Below are 14858 nucleotides of genomic sequence, written 5' to 3'. Positions count from 1 at the left end.
TGTTCAGTATGTCGTTCAGCAGCCTCAGCCTATGGCAGCGTGACTATAGAAGAAGCTCAAGTAATTTAAGATGCTGGCTATAATCCTCATTAAAAGTAAAAGTTTTAAGTCTACACCTAACTGTAAACAAGCATCAATTATTTAAATGTAATTTTCAGTCATTTGTTCATGACGTTCATCTGGTTCTCACCAATGTGCTGTAAAGAATATGCTGACGATTAGTTAGTTCACTCGTAGACCAAAGAATGTTCAAGCTTTGATGCATTTTGTGAATATGAGAAAAAAATCTGATCTGCTGATCTTTCTTATAGCCTACTAACCTCTTAGTTCATGTTGTCAAGCACTAATATACTGAAAATTGGCTAATTTGATATGTCATTGTTTCATTTCCTCCTTTAGTCCTTTATTATTGAGAACTGACACTTTCTTAGTTCTTGACCTAAATACATTATATTGTCTTTAGAGGGTGGGGGCAGTCTAAAATATAATTTTTAAAAGTAAATGAATAAACTCACTTCAGTCTCCAGCATGCTTGTTTATGAAAGGCTTTGACTCCAGCTTGATCTTCACTTGCGTCTTGATTTCTGACCAGCAGAGGGCAGCAGAGTCCGAGATAGAAAAAAGGGGGAACAATGCTCATATTTCAACTATTTTTTAACTTTGCTATCAGTTTTTACTCAGCTCTAACAGTTACTGATACGCACATAAACACCTAATTTTTAAAAAAAAACATCTTCCATTCATCTGCTTAATCTTTGCAGGAGGACCAGTGTGTATTTCTCCTCTTGACATTGAGGCAGGACACATCCTGAAGAGGTCGCCAGTCCACAGAGCATCGATTCCCCGCAGAAATCCTTTGATTAGAATGCTTATATTTTTCTCTAGAGTTCACTTAGAAAAAAAAGATTCTCCATATAAAGATCGATCTGCATCATCCATTATTTTAAGAAAAAGAAATGTGAAGCATGCAGCTTGGAATTCCAGTTCATTTCCTCCATGAGAACATTCTCAGGTTCGCAAATGAAAAATAAAAATGTATATACCCTTCTACAGATGTGGCATGCAGCTATTGTCCTTGGGTGAAGCAAACTTCAGTCCATCCAATCTCACATTCCCCCACCCACTTCTTATTGATTTTCTGTCAATTCAAATTTTCTGTGTGAAAGTGAAGTTAAATGACCCATTTTTCAGCAAAGGGCAAATGGCGAAATCTTCAGAGACCATTTGCTTCTAGGAAGGTAGCCACTGGGGTTTTAAGACCATTTTAAATGTATTTTACCAAGATGATTTTTGAATTTAGAAAATCCGTATGCTCTCTTCACTTCACTTTTACACCTCACAACTTTAGTTACATCATGTGCGCATCATTTCATTTTCTAGAAAAAAAAAAAATCATTCTTGCCAAAAGCTTTAATGAGCTGGTTGATCTAACTGGTTAAAATCAGCTTCGATATTCCAGATGCTAAATTGTACACTAAAATGTATGCACATTAAAACTTAGCCATGTTTGGTTTAACCACCAGCACAGTGTGGACGAGGCAGCTGGTTACACAGTACAGTCGAGTCCCTGGAGGACGCAGCATGGTTGGTTGAGCAGAGCATCTTCCCAGAACAGGAGAGGGCAGAGTGTGGAGGTCAGCGCCACAAATGATGCAAAGAGACGCTAATGCAGTGATGCATTACAAATGAAAAGTTTACATCAATAATTCACGCAAACATCTGATGGCTGGACACTTCCTGGTTATTTTTGTTGTTGAAGTTGCCGTAGACCGACTGTTTTAGCTTTGATTGGTCAGCGACATGCAGCAAAGAAATGACAGATGCCAAACAGAAGAATGCATTCACTTTTTATTCATAAGATGGGATTTTTTAATTTTTTTTTTTTTACATCTTATGCACAGCAGATACAAGGACAAACATTATCTAAACCACAAACTAAATTCCTTCACTCTAATCCTGCTAAACATTTCAACATCCCCCCACCCACCTCAAACCCTCCCCTTCCAAAAAAAGCAACCATTTACATTTTTAGTCCAGTTTCACATTCTGAAAGATTGCCGTAAAACAATCTCATTTTAGCAGAATGGCACAAGCCAATTCCAACGTCCCCTTTAAACAAATTGCACTTTAACTACTTCAACAGGATATAGGATCGAAAAACACAAGAGACGACTAAACATCCAACTTATATAGTTCATTATTTAGTTGCACAAAAATGCATAAATATACATTACGCAAAAAAGTACAAAAAAAATTTTGCACTTTCCTTTGCTCAAATAATGACACACACTGATAAAGAGGCCAAGGATTGTTCAAACGAAGGGATGCATTCACAGGGTCCATGCGAGATAAGCCATTTACACAACAGCCTAGCTTACACAGAGGTAAGAGACCAAGGATCTACAGGAAGAAAAACAAAACGTTTTGCTGTCTAGGCCAAATGGCAACACAAACACTAAGAAAATTAGGATACACAGGAATCTGCGCTCTAAGTTCATGCCAAAAAGACTAACATGCAATGATTTAACACCTCTAAACCTCCCAGGAGCAGCGGCAACCCATGGAAGGACGAGCTTAACAGTAACTTCAGTTTTCCTCAGCAGGTAGGATCCATGGAGTCTGACTGGGTTTTGCATGAGTTCTACGTTATTCTGAAGTGCTAACGGTACCGCAGTAGTTGCCAAGGATAAGTTCAGATTGTCGACAGCAAGATTGTTTTAACTCCAACTCCCCCCAGAGACAACTGGAAGGAGATATAAATACTGTTTATAATAATGCACATTTGTCCATTAAATAAATGGGATTAAATTAAACGAAGAGCATGGCAAACCTCACTTCAGGTGGAGGAAGGTATAGTTCCCAGAGGCCTGAAAAGCACAGGGGAAACAAACGTTAGTGAACTGGCAAAAAAAAAAAAACTCAGATCAAAGAGTGTTTTGTTACAATGAATCAGGAAAAAGAAATAGTTGCACATCAAAACTGAAGCCAATTGATTAATACCACAGTCTTAAGTTGTGAACCAAGTTTGGTGGGGTATATTTGATGCATCCGAACATTGACAGGAGAAAAAAATATTTTGATAGCTTGACGATTCTTGAGATTGGGTAACAAAATTTGGATGTGGTCAAAAGTTTGGACAATAAAAAAGGCTCCAAAATATCTGAAAGGGATAAAAAAAAAATCATAAGACACTTGAAGGTAGAAAATGTATTGCAGGGTTGCTAGTCTCCACAGTTCAATTAATTAGATCATTAGTTCAATAAACAATGTCCATTTTGTGGGGCTTTTATAACTTTACCTCATGAAATTGGCTTCCAGTTACACAAGGGTTACTGCATTTTTTAGGAACCCTGACCAGCTCCATTTTCAGTTTCAACACTTGTGAATCTAATAGGGGTACCAATCAAATCCCCCCACTTTCCTCAACTTTGGGTGATTGACCAATATTTTTATGTGAAACCCATCTGCAGATCTCATGCTGCCACAAAAGTCTAGGAAAAAAAGAAAGAAAAAAAAAATCAGCTACTGTCTCCTTTTGCCCTGTTGTGAGAGGGGACCAGCCAACAGACCCACCTACCACATCTAAGCTTTTCATTTATATTTATATGCAGTTACAGTTGTTTCACAGGTCAAGAATCAGCCGGTCTGGTATTTTAAACAGTGGCAATTGTTTAGTACCTAAAGGTTAAAAGATTAAAAAATGTGTGACCCAATTCTTTTTAAAATGACTGGGGGATGGGTCTAATACCTGGAGCAAAAAAACCTTTGAGTCTAGAAGACAAAACAGCCAATAAAATATCTTTTTTGTGTGTTCTCAGTCAACTCCAACCATTAAAAAAAAACACCAAGCCATTATTGGAGGGCTGGGGGGATTACACTTTTTGGTACCAAAACAACAATGAATAAAATCCAGTCACTCCACTTTTCCATAATCTGGAAGTGTTTAATTTTGGCTCCAAACATTCATGACAGTGGGTTAGTCACTGAAGTACTTTCAAAATGATTAAAAGGAAACAGTCCTCCTCCATAAACATTGGTCAAAGTAGCATTATCTAAATAAAGCATCTGACAAAGGAAAAAAAAAGTTCAAACCAGAGTTATATTCTCCCACAGTAACTAAAATTACACTTTATACGTCCAGTTTCCTTCCTACTGCTGCAAATACTCTTGTGCACCAAATCTACACCAATTACTACTTTACTATTTAAAATAAAGAGTAATGTTTAGGTAGCAGTAGCAAAGCAGATCTGTTTTAGGAAATACAGGCATATTTCATATATTGAAGAGTTTAATTCAATTCAGCAAACAAATTGGTGATATTTGAAGCATTTACTTCAACTTTAAGTATGGCTTACAGCCAAATAAAAACTCAAAATTCAGTTTCTCAGACAACTGTATAGCACAATCATGGGAACCCTCCACAAGGGTATGCAAACATGGTCTTCAAATATAAAGAGCAGAGAATGCAAATGTGACGTTTCCAGTTGATTTGGGGAGCCATGTCATCCATTACTGCTCTGCTGTGTTTTATCAAGTCCAAAGTTGCAGGAGCCATCCGACAGGAAAAGACTTTGTCTACAGTTTTATGGCGATCGTTTCATTTTGATGCAGGCTATGGCACTTGTCCATGCTAGCCCACCCGACCTAAACCCCAAAGGAGAATCGATGGAGTATTCATAAATGGAAGTAGACACCAAAGGCAACAATGAGACAAGCTGGAGGCCAATTTAAAGCAACCAATGCTTCCATGCCACAATGCATTGTAATTCACAATGCAAGCCCTGGGACTATACTGTGATTCTGTACACAGTACTATAGTAGGCTGAGGTCTGAATAAAACATGTTTAAAATCTTCTGTAGTATTGAAAATTGAGAGACTGAATTGTGGGTTTTCACTGCAAGTGCTAATAAAAAAAAAATGCTTGAAACATCTGCATAGTAAATGTAGCAACTCAATTTAGATTGAAATACTTTAAATTAGCTTCACTATTTATTTTGAAGAAAGTTATAAGTTATTGGAAAATGCAATAGGCTTTAAGATTTTCCTTAATACATTTTTTGGACCAAGATCCAGTAATTATATGGATTTCTGAGCAGAGCTCAAAATATTACTTCAGGTTCTACTTTGTTTTTTGAGTTTGTTACACCAAATAATGTTTTAACACTGGGTCAGTTGAATATTGCATTTCCAATTTTATTTTATTTTTTTACATCTGGTTAGCAAAGAACTCAGGGGACTGCTCTGAAAAAAAAAACTCCCCCTAATAATAATAATAAAAAAACAAAAATAAAAAACCAAAGAGATTACTCACTAAATATCTAACAAAACTGCCGGGACTTCCATCCAGGCTGGGAAGTCTCAGAGGGAGTAGGGTACCAGCGCATCTAAAGAAACACAGACAAAGTCATGTACACCAGACCAAAACCAAGCTTTAGTTCCAATTCCTGCAGAAATGCTTAAATAAATAAATCAGCCTTTGAAAAGACACAAAAACAGGGGACTGCCCCTTTAAGCCCAGCTCACTGAAGCCATGGGAATGTGAAGCTGCTTAACAAGGACAATTGTCCAAGCAATTACCAGCATGGAAACGTGGAGAACTGAACCTCTGTGTGTCTGACATATTTACGTTCCAATAAACCCATCAATAGCGCGTGGCCTCGACTCACTTTCCTCCTTCACTACCACTAAACAACCTGGCAGATTTAATAACACCTTTAGAAGCCGTTTAGAGACCTTTATCTTCAAGTAATAGTATTATGGGAAGGAGTTAGTAGAGGAGCGCTTGGCGAGACCAGAGCACTTTAAGGATCTTTCATCAGAATCCAATTAGAAGTGCAGCTACCCAGTCAGCTTCTGCTCCAACTAGAAGGTGGACAGTTAGTTGGCACCTTCAGAGAAGATCAACAAGTCTGACGATTTCTCCGAGTCAAATACCCGACATTCCTCTGCCTCTGGAGTCAGGCGAAATGGGTTTTGACTCCCTACTCTGCAGAGCAGCACTACCCTGGAGGAAGCTAGCTGGCAGTGAACTCTGAATGACCCAACATGAGAAATATTTTCCATTGTTATTGTTGCAAGTCCTGCCCATTCCTTTATTGGTAGCTGTTGTGTGTCAGGATGACATAATGCCATGTAGCTTTTTTCACACATGTAATGAGCTTATTTTACTGCAAGAATAAGATCCTAGTTGCTGGCTTGTCCAAACAAATGAAGTGCCACTTGAGTTTAAAGGTAAAACTACTTTTTAGGTACAAATATTTTTGCTTTGTATTCCAAGAAAACTGCACTTTTAGATCAGGAAGCACACCTTTTTTTTTTTTTTTTAACTGCTCAGCTGATAAGGTGGGTATGTGCAGAGCTCTGCTAAAGGAAAATAAGTTATATGTCCACAGAGTGTTACAGATTAAAAAAAATAAAAGCATGAAGGAATTCAAATTCAACTGGATTGCAAGAAACCTTTCTGCACTTCAGAAAATGATATTACACAACCACTTTACTGGATACACGATTTAATTTCTTGTCAGCACAACTGCCAAGTTACACCGCAGAGACTGAATGCTTTTAGAGACCGAGTTGTGGTGAAGATGACTTGAAGTTAAAATCAAGCATCAGAAAGAGCTGATCTGAGCACTGAAGGAAGAGCTGATCTGCTGGTGGTCTAACAGAACCATCTCAGGGTATCAGAATGGTCTGGCAGTTTCAGAAATTTGCAGATGCCTTGATGTCAGAGAATAGACATCAACTCAAAGACTTATTACAACCAAGATATTTAACTTAGTAAATCTGATGGTTTGCCAAGATCAGGAAACGGCTACAATTCAGACTCAAACTGGTCAATAGTCAAGTCCCAACATTAAGATTGCACAATTGGCTCAAACTGAAAACTGCTTAAATGCTACAGCCAACCCAAGTATTTCTGCTGATACCTTTTTGTCCAAAGTTTACCCGTCTTCTGATGGTCACTTCCAAAACCATAATATAAACAGTTTAAGTCACTTTAAGCAGGTTCATGAACATAAAGTTCACGGTGCTTCACAGTCAGATATCAATTTATTATAAAACATTTGGTATACAACATGATGGTGGATTTCCAATTGACAAATCTATGGACCAAAATTTTAAAGGGAGTGCTTCAAACAGTCTATGACAAAGGCGACCCAACCTGGCACTAGGTAGATGTCTAATAAAGTGACCAGTGAGTATCACCCATCGTTTGAACTTCCGCGAAGCTTTCTGGTTCATATCTATACCGGGCTCCACCCCAGTGGGCAAAAACTTGCAGAGCCTATTTGGATTATAGACAATTTAGTGCCAATTGCTTTAAAATTTCTACTTCATCAACTATACGACCCCCACCGTAGTTTCAGAGTGCAGAAGGTTAGTTTAAGAAGAAGAGAAACACACCGGTTGCTCCCTCACCTGGGCGTGGAGCGCTGCGGCAGCGGCAGCAGCCGCCGGGTAGGTGAAGGCTGCGTGTGGGAGGCCTGGAGTCAGCTCTGTGGTGTAGAGCGGGTATGGAGTCCAGGCATCTGGTGATGCTGGGATCAGTGCTGCCCCTGTCAGATCATCTGGGGGAGTACAGGACGGTAGTAGACAAGCTGACTGCGCTGCTGCATTTGCTCAAACTATGAATGCTTGTTAAAAATCAGTGGATGCTGATGACCAAATACACCATCAAAGTATAACCTAGTAAGTCTGGCGTCTGTTACAGGTCTGGTCACTGGTACTGAAATGCCATCGTCTGTACTGCTGAAAATGCATTCTTAAAGCTGCAGCAATATGAAACTTATGGAGAAAAAAAAAAAATATATATATATATATATATATACATTCACATATTTGTTAAAACTTTGTTGTGGCAGTATGAGACCAAACCTATGGGGGAAAAATGCTCCCAGTGCTACTATTGTCACCTGAAGAAATTCACAGCTGTCGATAAAAAAAAACCCAATCAGAGGCAGGCAGAGGGTCCTGGCACCATCAATCACACTCATGCAAGTGCTTCTAACTATGCTGAGGGCAGAAAAACAACTTACCATTCCAGGAAAACCGCTCATCTTCTGTTATCGGCGGCCATGCTAACTAGATTTAGCATTCATGACAGACCATCAGGATTGAGGATGTGGAACGTGTATACAAGCATGATTAACAGTGCTAAGACCTCCTCCTGGCTCTGTTTGGATGTTTTTGGATTTTTTCCCACAGATTATCCATCTCATGCGTCACAAAATAATTTTTGTGTAAAAAAAATAAGTTGCATCATCCTGCAGCTTTAAGGCAAATTAACCATTTTATGTCATTTACATAGTAGTGGTTATTCTTTGGTGCACTAAAAACATAAATCTCTCTTTTTAAACAAACTTTGAAGTAAATTTTTTTAAATGTACCAAAACTGTTGAGTAAAGTATCTAAGATTTACTGTTTTTATAAGCCAGATTCAGTCTCCCCACTTGCCCCCCACAAACCCTCACTTAAGGCAATCTGCCACACCACAACAGTAAATTTATCCAGGAGGGATCTGGCTTTAATGAAGCTCATCACTTGTCAACTACCATCAGTCCTCAAACTAATGAATCAAGCAGATGTTCGGGCAAAGAGAGCAGAGACGTCACTGCTGACTAAAACCTGCAAGTGGAATTTCCCCCGCTGTTCAGAAGCAAAAAGGAACTGGCTGAAGAATCGAGATGACACATGCACGTGAAAGTGAGTTAGTCCTTTAATTTGTTAGAAAACCCGTCGTACCCCTCTCAAACCATGGAAGTTAATCCCATAACATCTGTTGGTCTTAAAAAGAGGACAACAAGGGCCACTGAGCACTGACACTGCCAAGGTGAGTGTGGATGAGGGCCTAGAGTAGTGAAGCCGTACAACTTACATGGGTCCCGTGCAATGAAGTGTGCTCCTAGAGCGGGGTGGATATTTGTGGGGTTCGGTGTGGCCATCAGCTTACTCTTTGCCATCTTCGTGTTGGCTTTAGCAAACTCTAAGCGCAGGGTCTGGGGACTTTCGGGATCAAAACGGATACCCTGAGAGGAGAGACGGAGGAGGGAGGAGGAGGACATATGATCGTAAGGGAGGCGAGCTGAGTTCATGGGGGGCTTAGTTTAAGCAGTCTCGCCGGGACCCCCCCCTTCCTGAAAGCAGTGTTTCAATGCTCAGGGTGCATCTTTCAAGCCTCCGACGAAGGATGTCAAAACACCATCTGAAGGATGCACTTCTGGCATTTCGACACGCTTGCGTCTCCTTTTCCTCGTGACGACAAATCGAGAGCAGAGGCGACTGGCGGATGAGTGCAGCCTCTGCGCGAGCCAGGAGGAGAAGGAGACGAGGAGAAGGGGCCGACAGCGAGACAGAGTGGAATTTCCTTTAGGTGGTCTAACCCTGCTTTTGTGTTTTGTGCCCTAAGCATTGTGCCCACATGCAGGTGAGTAGTATTTTGGTGTATGTGTTGTGTGTGTATGTGTGCCTCTGCTGGTGTGTCTAAGAGGTGATGCTCATAACGAATGCTAAGCTATGAGAGAGAAGTGTTAGATACTGCCAATGTGGGCTATCGAGTGACAAAAAAAAAAAAAAAGAGGTTACACTACCAAAGATGTGTCCAAGTAACTACATGTGGCTATGAGACAGGTATTACAGTAAAGCAGTGATATGCAAAACTGAGGAAAGCTATTATCAGACTAAGAAGGATGTGTATCAAGGTCAAAGTAAACTACCGTAAGGCTACGGGATTCTGGCCTCTTTCCAAAAATGGCCCTGCCATTGAATTGTAAGAGACAAAACGGGTTGGCTTTGAGAGATTTCAGAGGGCGAGATGATGTTGCTTACAATCAAGTCCCAAACATTTGTGGGTTTAAACAAAAAAAAGGTTAGCACAACACATGTAGAAGATGGAAAAAAACAGGGGGACGGGGAACTGTGAAACTCTTAAAGAAATGAAATCGGTGAATGAAAACTTACATTCAGAGCGTTTTTTGCAGCTTCGGCTCCAGATCGACTGTCAAAAGTTACAAACCCGACAGGCTGGAAGACAAAAGAAGCGCCCACTTATGCAACGACTCGCCACAAACATGCATTTTAAAATCTGGCAAAGTAATATTAAGTCAATTGTAAAGACCATTAAGAATAAATCAGTCTGGAAGTCATCCAGAGGACTGATTGAGACCACCTCACCTGTTTTGATGTTAACTTAATCAGTGACCCTTCATAACCCTGCAGGAAAAAAAGATAACCAATTATCCACCATGAAGTCACATGAAGGAGGTCAGGCATAAAACGATTCACTACATGAAGACCAAATCTGCCTGGACGCCATCAGATCCATCAAAAAACTGCACTTCACATCTGTAGTGATGCTTGTCAAAAAGCATGCCAGGATATATTCAATACACTAGTCTACAATTTTAAAAAACAGCAGGAGTAGCTGACAAGGCAAAGATCATACAAAGTATGATTCACTCCTGATTCAGATTTACAACCAAACTTTCCATCGCAATCTGTGGCAAGAATCCAAAACTAAAATGGCCTCCAATAAACGAGGAAAACACCATCTTGAAAAGCTGTCGAGCTTTTTTTGTTTCCCTCCCCAGACCTGATTGAAGCAACTTGCCAACGCCAAGCTGCGTTTGCCTTGTGTTGAAATAAAAAGATAAACCAAAAAGAAAAGCTACAACCAACTGAAAAAACTCCAGTGGTTTCACAATGTGCAAATGTTTGGAGTGTATATCTAAATTTCCCTGCTTGTGTGAGAGCTGGGTCACAGAGAGCAGCTTGGCCAATCGGGAGAGCTACTCATTTACACATTCCACAGGACCATCCATGTGCGAGGGACACCACTTCCAGTTTGCTTCGTTAGGACAACGGTGGGAGGAGGGGGGGTGTTTATGAAACAGGACGGGAAAAAACCCCAGCAACTAATAGATCAACAATGATGTGGCCTCATTTTTATATATGCAAATATGTGGTCCTCCATTAATGGAGGGACTATAGCTGCACAGAGATCTTCCTCCAGGAGCAGAGCGCTGGATGGTTTATGTATTATGGTGAAATGAAGAGGGGCTTAAAAAGAAATTAACCTGCAATTCAGATGACAAATGCTTCCTAAATACTAAAAGTCTGCCTCAGCACAGATAATCCCTTCACAACCACTTTCCATGACTGCTCCAGCAGCAGGCAAACAGCAGCTACTCTTGATGTTTTTCCTTTTTTTTTTTTTTAAAGAGGATGACAAATCAACTTTATTCCATTTACACACTGAAAAGCTTGAGTTAAAAAAAAAATCAGTAGACCATCCTTGGAAATATATGGGCTGCAACTTGCCTTAAAAGGTCTGAAAAGGAGGTAAAGTTCCCGTGGTTTGATGTCAACCGGTAGGCCGCTGACAAACAGAGTTCGTACCTGCAAACAGGAAAAAACAAAAAAAGCATCTAGTCATCCTCCAACATCACAAAAACAGATGCATGCAGTTCGTCTTTTGAACACATGTAATTTTCAGAATTTAACAGAAATGGTACCGATAATATAAACAACTTTTCCCATCCACATTCCTCACATTGAAATTTCTCCTTTGGTTTTTCTGAACCCCTTTGAAAAAAATAAAGTAAAAATCCCCCTCAAGTTTCAAGCCATCGATCCTCACAGCTCAGTTTCATTCAGTTCCATTTATTCAATTGAGGATCCCATTTAGAGTTTTGTGGCATTGCTTCAGCTCTTTGCAGTCAGTGCAAAAGCTGTGACAGATTTGACAAAACACTAAAGACGAAAATGGAATTCAGACATGTTGCTTTATAAGAAAAAAATGCTTTAGGAAGTAACAAAAATGGCGCATCAGTCTGCATCAGCTGGAAGTATAAATGGCATATGGAGCCATTAATACCTAGAAATCCTTGAAGACACGTTCCAGCATTTCTTAAATTAACCAAAGATATGGAAGGTAAAAAAAATAGTATTGGGAAAGATGAATCTTGACATCTTTTTTGTTCATCAATAGAAAGCCTTCATAGCCAAACACCCCTCGGCTGTCACCAATCCATAGGAGACTGTCAGAACATATTAGCTTAATCGGGCAGATTTGAAAATGATCTAAAATACTTTTCTCTGACAAATTTTAAAATCTGAAGTTGTGTTTCTCCAGCAATCTAAGCTGTTCAGAGGCAGCCATTTAAAAATAGGGGAATCTTTGATCCTGCCTGAAGGAAACAACAGATACCCCTTGACTGGACATTCAGTGTCTTTATTCCGGCGTATAAACAGGGAGGCCCATTAGTTCTCGGTCGGCGGGGAGGCCTGAAGTACAATGGAGCAGCCAGAGGAACAGCGTTGGACAACAGCGCACAGCATGACACCATTTCCTTCCTCTGACCAGCGGCCCCGGCCCTGTCGGCCCTCCCGACATTTTTCAGGTGCTGCACAGCAGCAAGTCTGAGCCCTTTTTTTTTTGCGCATGTCAATGTATACAGCAGATTAACACCAGCTCTGCAAGGATCAAACACAGTAAAGATGTCTCAATTTATCCCACAGCAATGAGTGAGCAGCTGCAAATCTGAAACTGAACAGTTGGAATAAAATCTAAAAATGATTTAAAAACTCAAAATATTTTGAGGGGGGGATATTACAGCAGCATTTAATATCTGTTCCCCTCCCACCAAGATTTAGTCAAGTCCATTTGTTGCTAAATACGACGGGGGTGGAAGGGGATTTCAAGGCAAATTAGGAGTAAGAAAAGAGAAAAGTCAAGTGGCCAAACAAGGCTTTGTCATAGGATAATGGGAACAAAAGGAGGACCAACATAAGGCCTGCTGCTTCCTTTAGAGTGTCTCCATGAGGAGCCATTAAGAGGAAATAAAGCTGCTGGCCACACAGAGAGAAGAATGGCAGCTTTAAAAGGCTCATTGCCAGAAAAATCATTTAATCATCCAAGAACTATAGGATTACTGTCATTTATTAGATACACCTGTTAGGGAAAAAAACAAAACAAAGGTCTGAAGACTCCAAAGGTCAGGTTTTATTTTTAATAAAAGAGATGTATTTTAAAATGACTTAGACAAATTTTTAAATACTTATATTTATAGGAGTATTAAATACAGGTTTGATTAAAAAAAAGCTTAAATATATATATATAAAAGTATTGAATTTGCAAAGTACGTGATGGTATAAAAGAAAAAAAAAAACAAAACAAAAAAAACACTTAAATACTGGAAGTAAAGCAAATAAAAAAAATTCTGAAAAACAGCTAATTTAGGAATTTAATTTATTCACCAAAACCTAAAGAAAAAAAATTGACAGTATTTTAAAAGAAAATGATTCAAAATTACAAGAGCTATGAAGGTTAAACACACCAACTCAGATTTTCAAAATGATTATTATAAGAATGAAAACAGTATTCTGACACTATAGACCCCAGGAATCCGTCACGTCCCTTTAATTTGGCTCTTTTTTCCCCCTCTCTTGTCTGCTTCAGCACCGCAGTGAGGAGCTAAAACTCTGAAGCTTTAGAAGGAGGCTGAATTTTGCGGCCGGAAGCTAGAATATGACCAGGTAGAACCGAAAAACTTACGAAGCAGAATAAAAAAAAACTTGAGTCAGACTCACCTCCTCCTCGATGGAAACGTTGTTATTCGGCTCAGAGTCAGCTTTCAGACTCATGTTGAAGGTCGCTTCGGCTGTGGCTAGGCAGAAAAATCAGGTCGAGTGATGTTTCCCCCCCTGTAAGAAGTGCGTCTGAAGCTGCGGTGAAAAGTCCCGGTGGCGTCTGAACTTCAGCGGAGATGATGTGCCGAGGTGAGGTCGCGCGGACGAGCTATCCGAGTTCGGTTCGGGAGTACACACAATCATTCATTAAAGAGAAGGGTTTTTTTTATTTGCTGGAGAAAAGAAAAAGAAAACACAAACCGCGCTCTTAAAAAAAAAAAAAACAAAACTAAAGGTGCGAAGGTGGATTAGGTGCTCCGTGTGTGAGGGTGAGAGATGAGGGGGGAAAGAAGTGCGCGTAAAAAACTGAAAGCGACTTGCGTTCACATCAATGCCCTCAGCTGTGTTGGGGGGGACGGAGGGGGGAACTGTTCAGTCGGAGAACAAGTAAACTTTTCTCATTGGAGCGTCTCTCTCTCTCTTCTCTCTCTCTCTCCTCCCGCTTTTCAATTAGGTCATCAATTATGTTGGAGTCTGCTGTGTGCTGTAATCAAGCTGCAGATCCGCCTCAGCTGTTGCGGGAGCAGCCGGCCCCTCTGCTGGTATACGCAACAGCAGGGCCTGCCCAAAGTCAAATGGGGCCCTCATCAGGGTTTGACGTGGGGGCCCACCTATATGCCATTATCTAAAAGCTGTGAATAAATTTGCGTGGGTGTGTTATTTCTTTGATTTACTCATTACTTGCAATAAGATCTAAAGTGAACTAATTCAATACTGACTCAATAGATCTGGGAGGATTGACAATGCTGGTTGTTAAAGGACAATTTCTTGTGGAGAATTGTTTGTAGTTAAAGCATGTGTGACTCAAACAGGGATAATATTGATTATTAAATTGAAGTACTCTAAAATTGTGGCTCAACTTATGAAAATTTGTATACATGTGAATTCTTTTACATTTTAAAATGATTTAAATATTATTTATTTAAGTCTAAAATTAAAAACTGTGGATCCAGTTTCAAAGTTGCATATTTTTTTTTATTAACTTGATAACAAGCAACAGCAGCAAAACATTTACTGAGATGTATTGTGTGAGAATGCAAGGAGTCTTGGGTGCCCCCTGCTGGCCTGGGTGACCTAAGCACCATATTCTTATGCTTCGGGCCAGCTTATGTTTAACAAAGAAAGATATTATTTCTTGCCCATTTAAATAGCAAATTTAGCAATAATAATA

General features: G+C 39.8%; 1 protein-coding gene across 7 annotated transcripts; it reads right to left on the bottom strand.

Moving 5' to 3' along the window:
• Positions 1-1835: 1835 nt before the first annotated feature.
• On the bottom strand, positions 1836-14199 carry rbpms2a (RNA binding protein, mRNA processing factor 2a). Of its 7 annotated transcripts, none has more exons than XM_015012842.2 (9): positions 13589-14199; positions 11318-11395; positions 10172-10210; positions 9959-10021; positions 8877-9027; positions 7406-7569; positions 5313-5385; positions 2831-2867; positions 1836-2743 (listed from the first exon to the last, which is right to left on the bottom strand). In XM_015012842.2, the coding sequence occupies exons 1-7, from the start codon at positions 13640-13642 to the stop codon at positions 5320-5322; spliced, it is 615 nt and encodes a 204-aa protein (XP_014868328.1). In that variant the 5' UTR covers positions 13643-14199; the 3' UTR covers positions 1836-2743; positions 2831-2867; positions 5313-5319. The 7 variants fall into 7 exon arrangements, with proteins under 7 accessions (XP_014868328.1, XP_087860279.1, XP_014868327.1 ...); XM_088004153.1 differs by having other exon boundaries at positions 7421-7569; positions 13589-14181; XM_015012843.2 differs by having other exon boundaries at positions 2591-2743; positions 2836-2867.
• Between the last annotated feature and the right edge of the window lie 659 nt (positions 14200-14858).

The sequence above is a fragment of the Poecilia mexicana genome, unplaced genomic scaffold (genome assembly GCF_051168715.1).
Source record: "Poecilia mexicana isolate PSO_F unplaced genomic scaffold, ASM5116871v1 scaffold_3, whole genome shotgun sequence".
Classification (NCBI taxonomy): Eukaryota; Metazoa; Chordata; class Actinopteri; order Cyprinodontiformes; family Poeciliidae; genus Poecilia; species Poecilia mexicana.
The sequence above is the reverse complement of the archived record's forward strand: the minus strand, read 5'-3'. Positions and strand labels throughout refer to the sequence as shown.

Bases quoted from the DNA above. Each gene is read 5' to 3' on its own strand.
- rbpms2a (XM_015012839.2), bottom strand. From the start codon at position 13,642: ATGAGTCTGAAAGCTGACTCTGAGCCGAATAACAACGTTTCCATCGAG. The intron at 7,570-8,876 runs GTAAGTTGTACG...GTACTCCCCCAG, and splicing joins CTTCATTGCACGGGACCCAT to ATGATCTGACAGGGGCAGCA. The intron at 2,744-2,835 runs GTGAGGTTTGCC...ATCTCCTTCCAG, and splicing joins TATACCTTCCTCCACCTGAA to TTGTCTCTGGGGGGAGTTGG.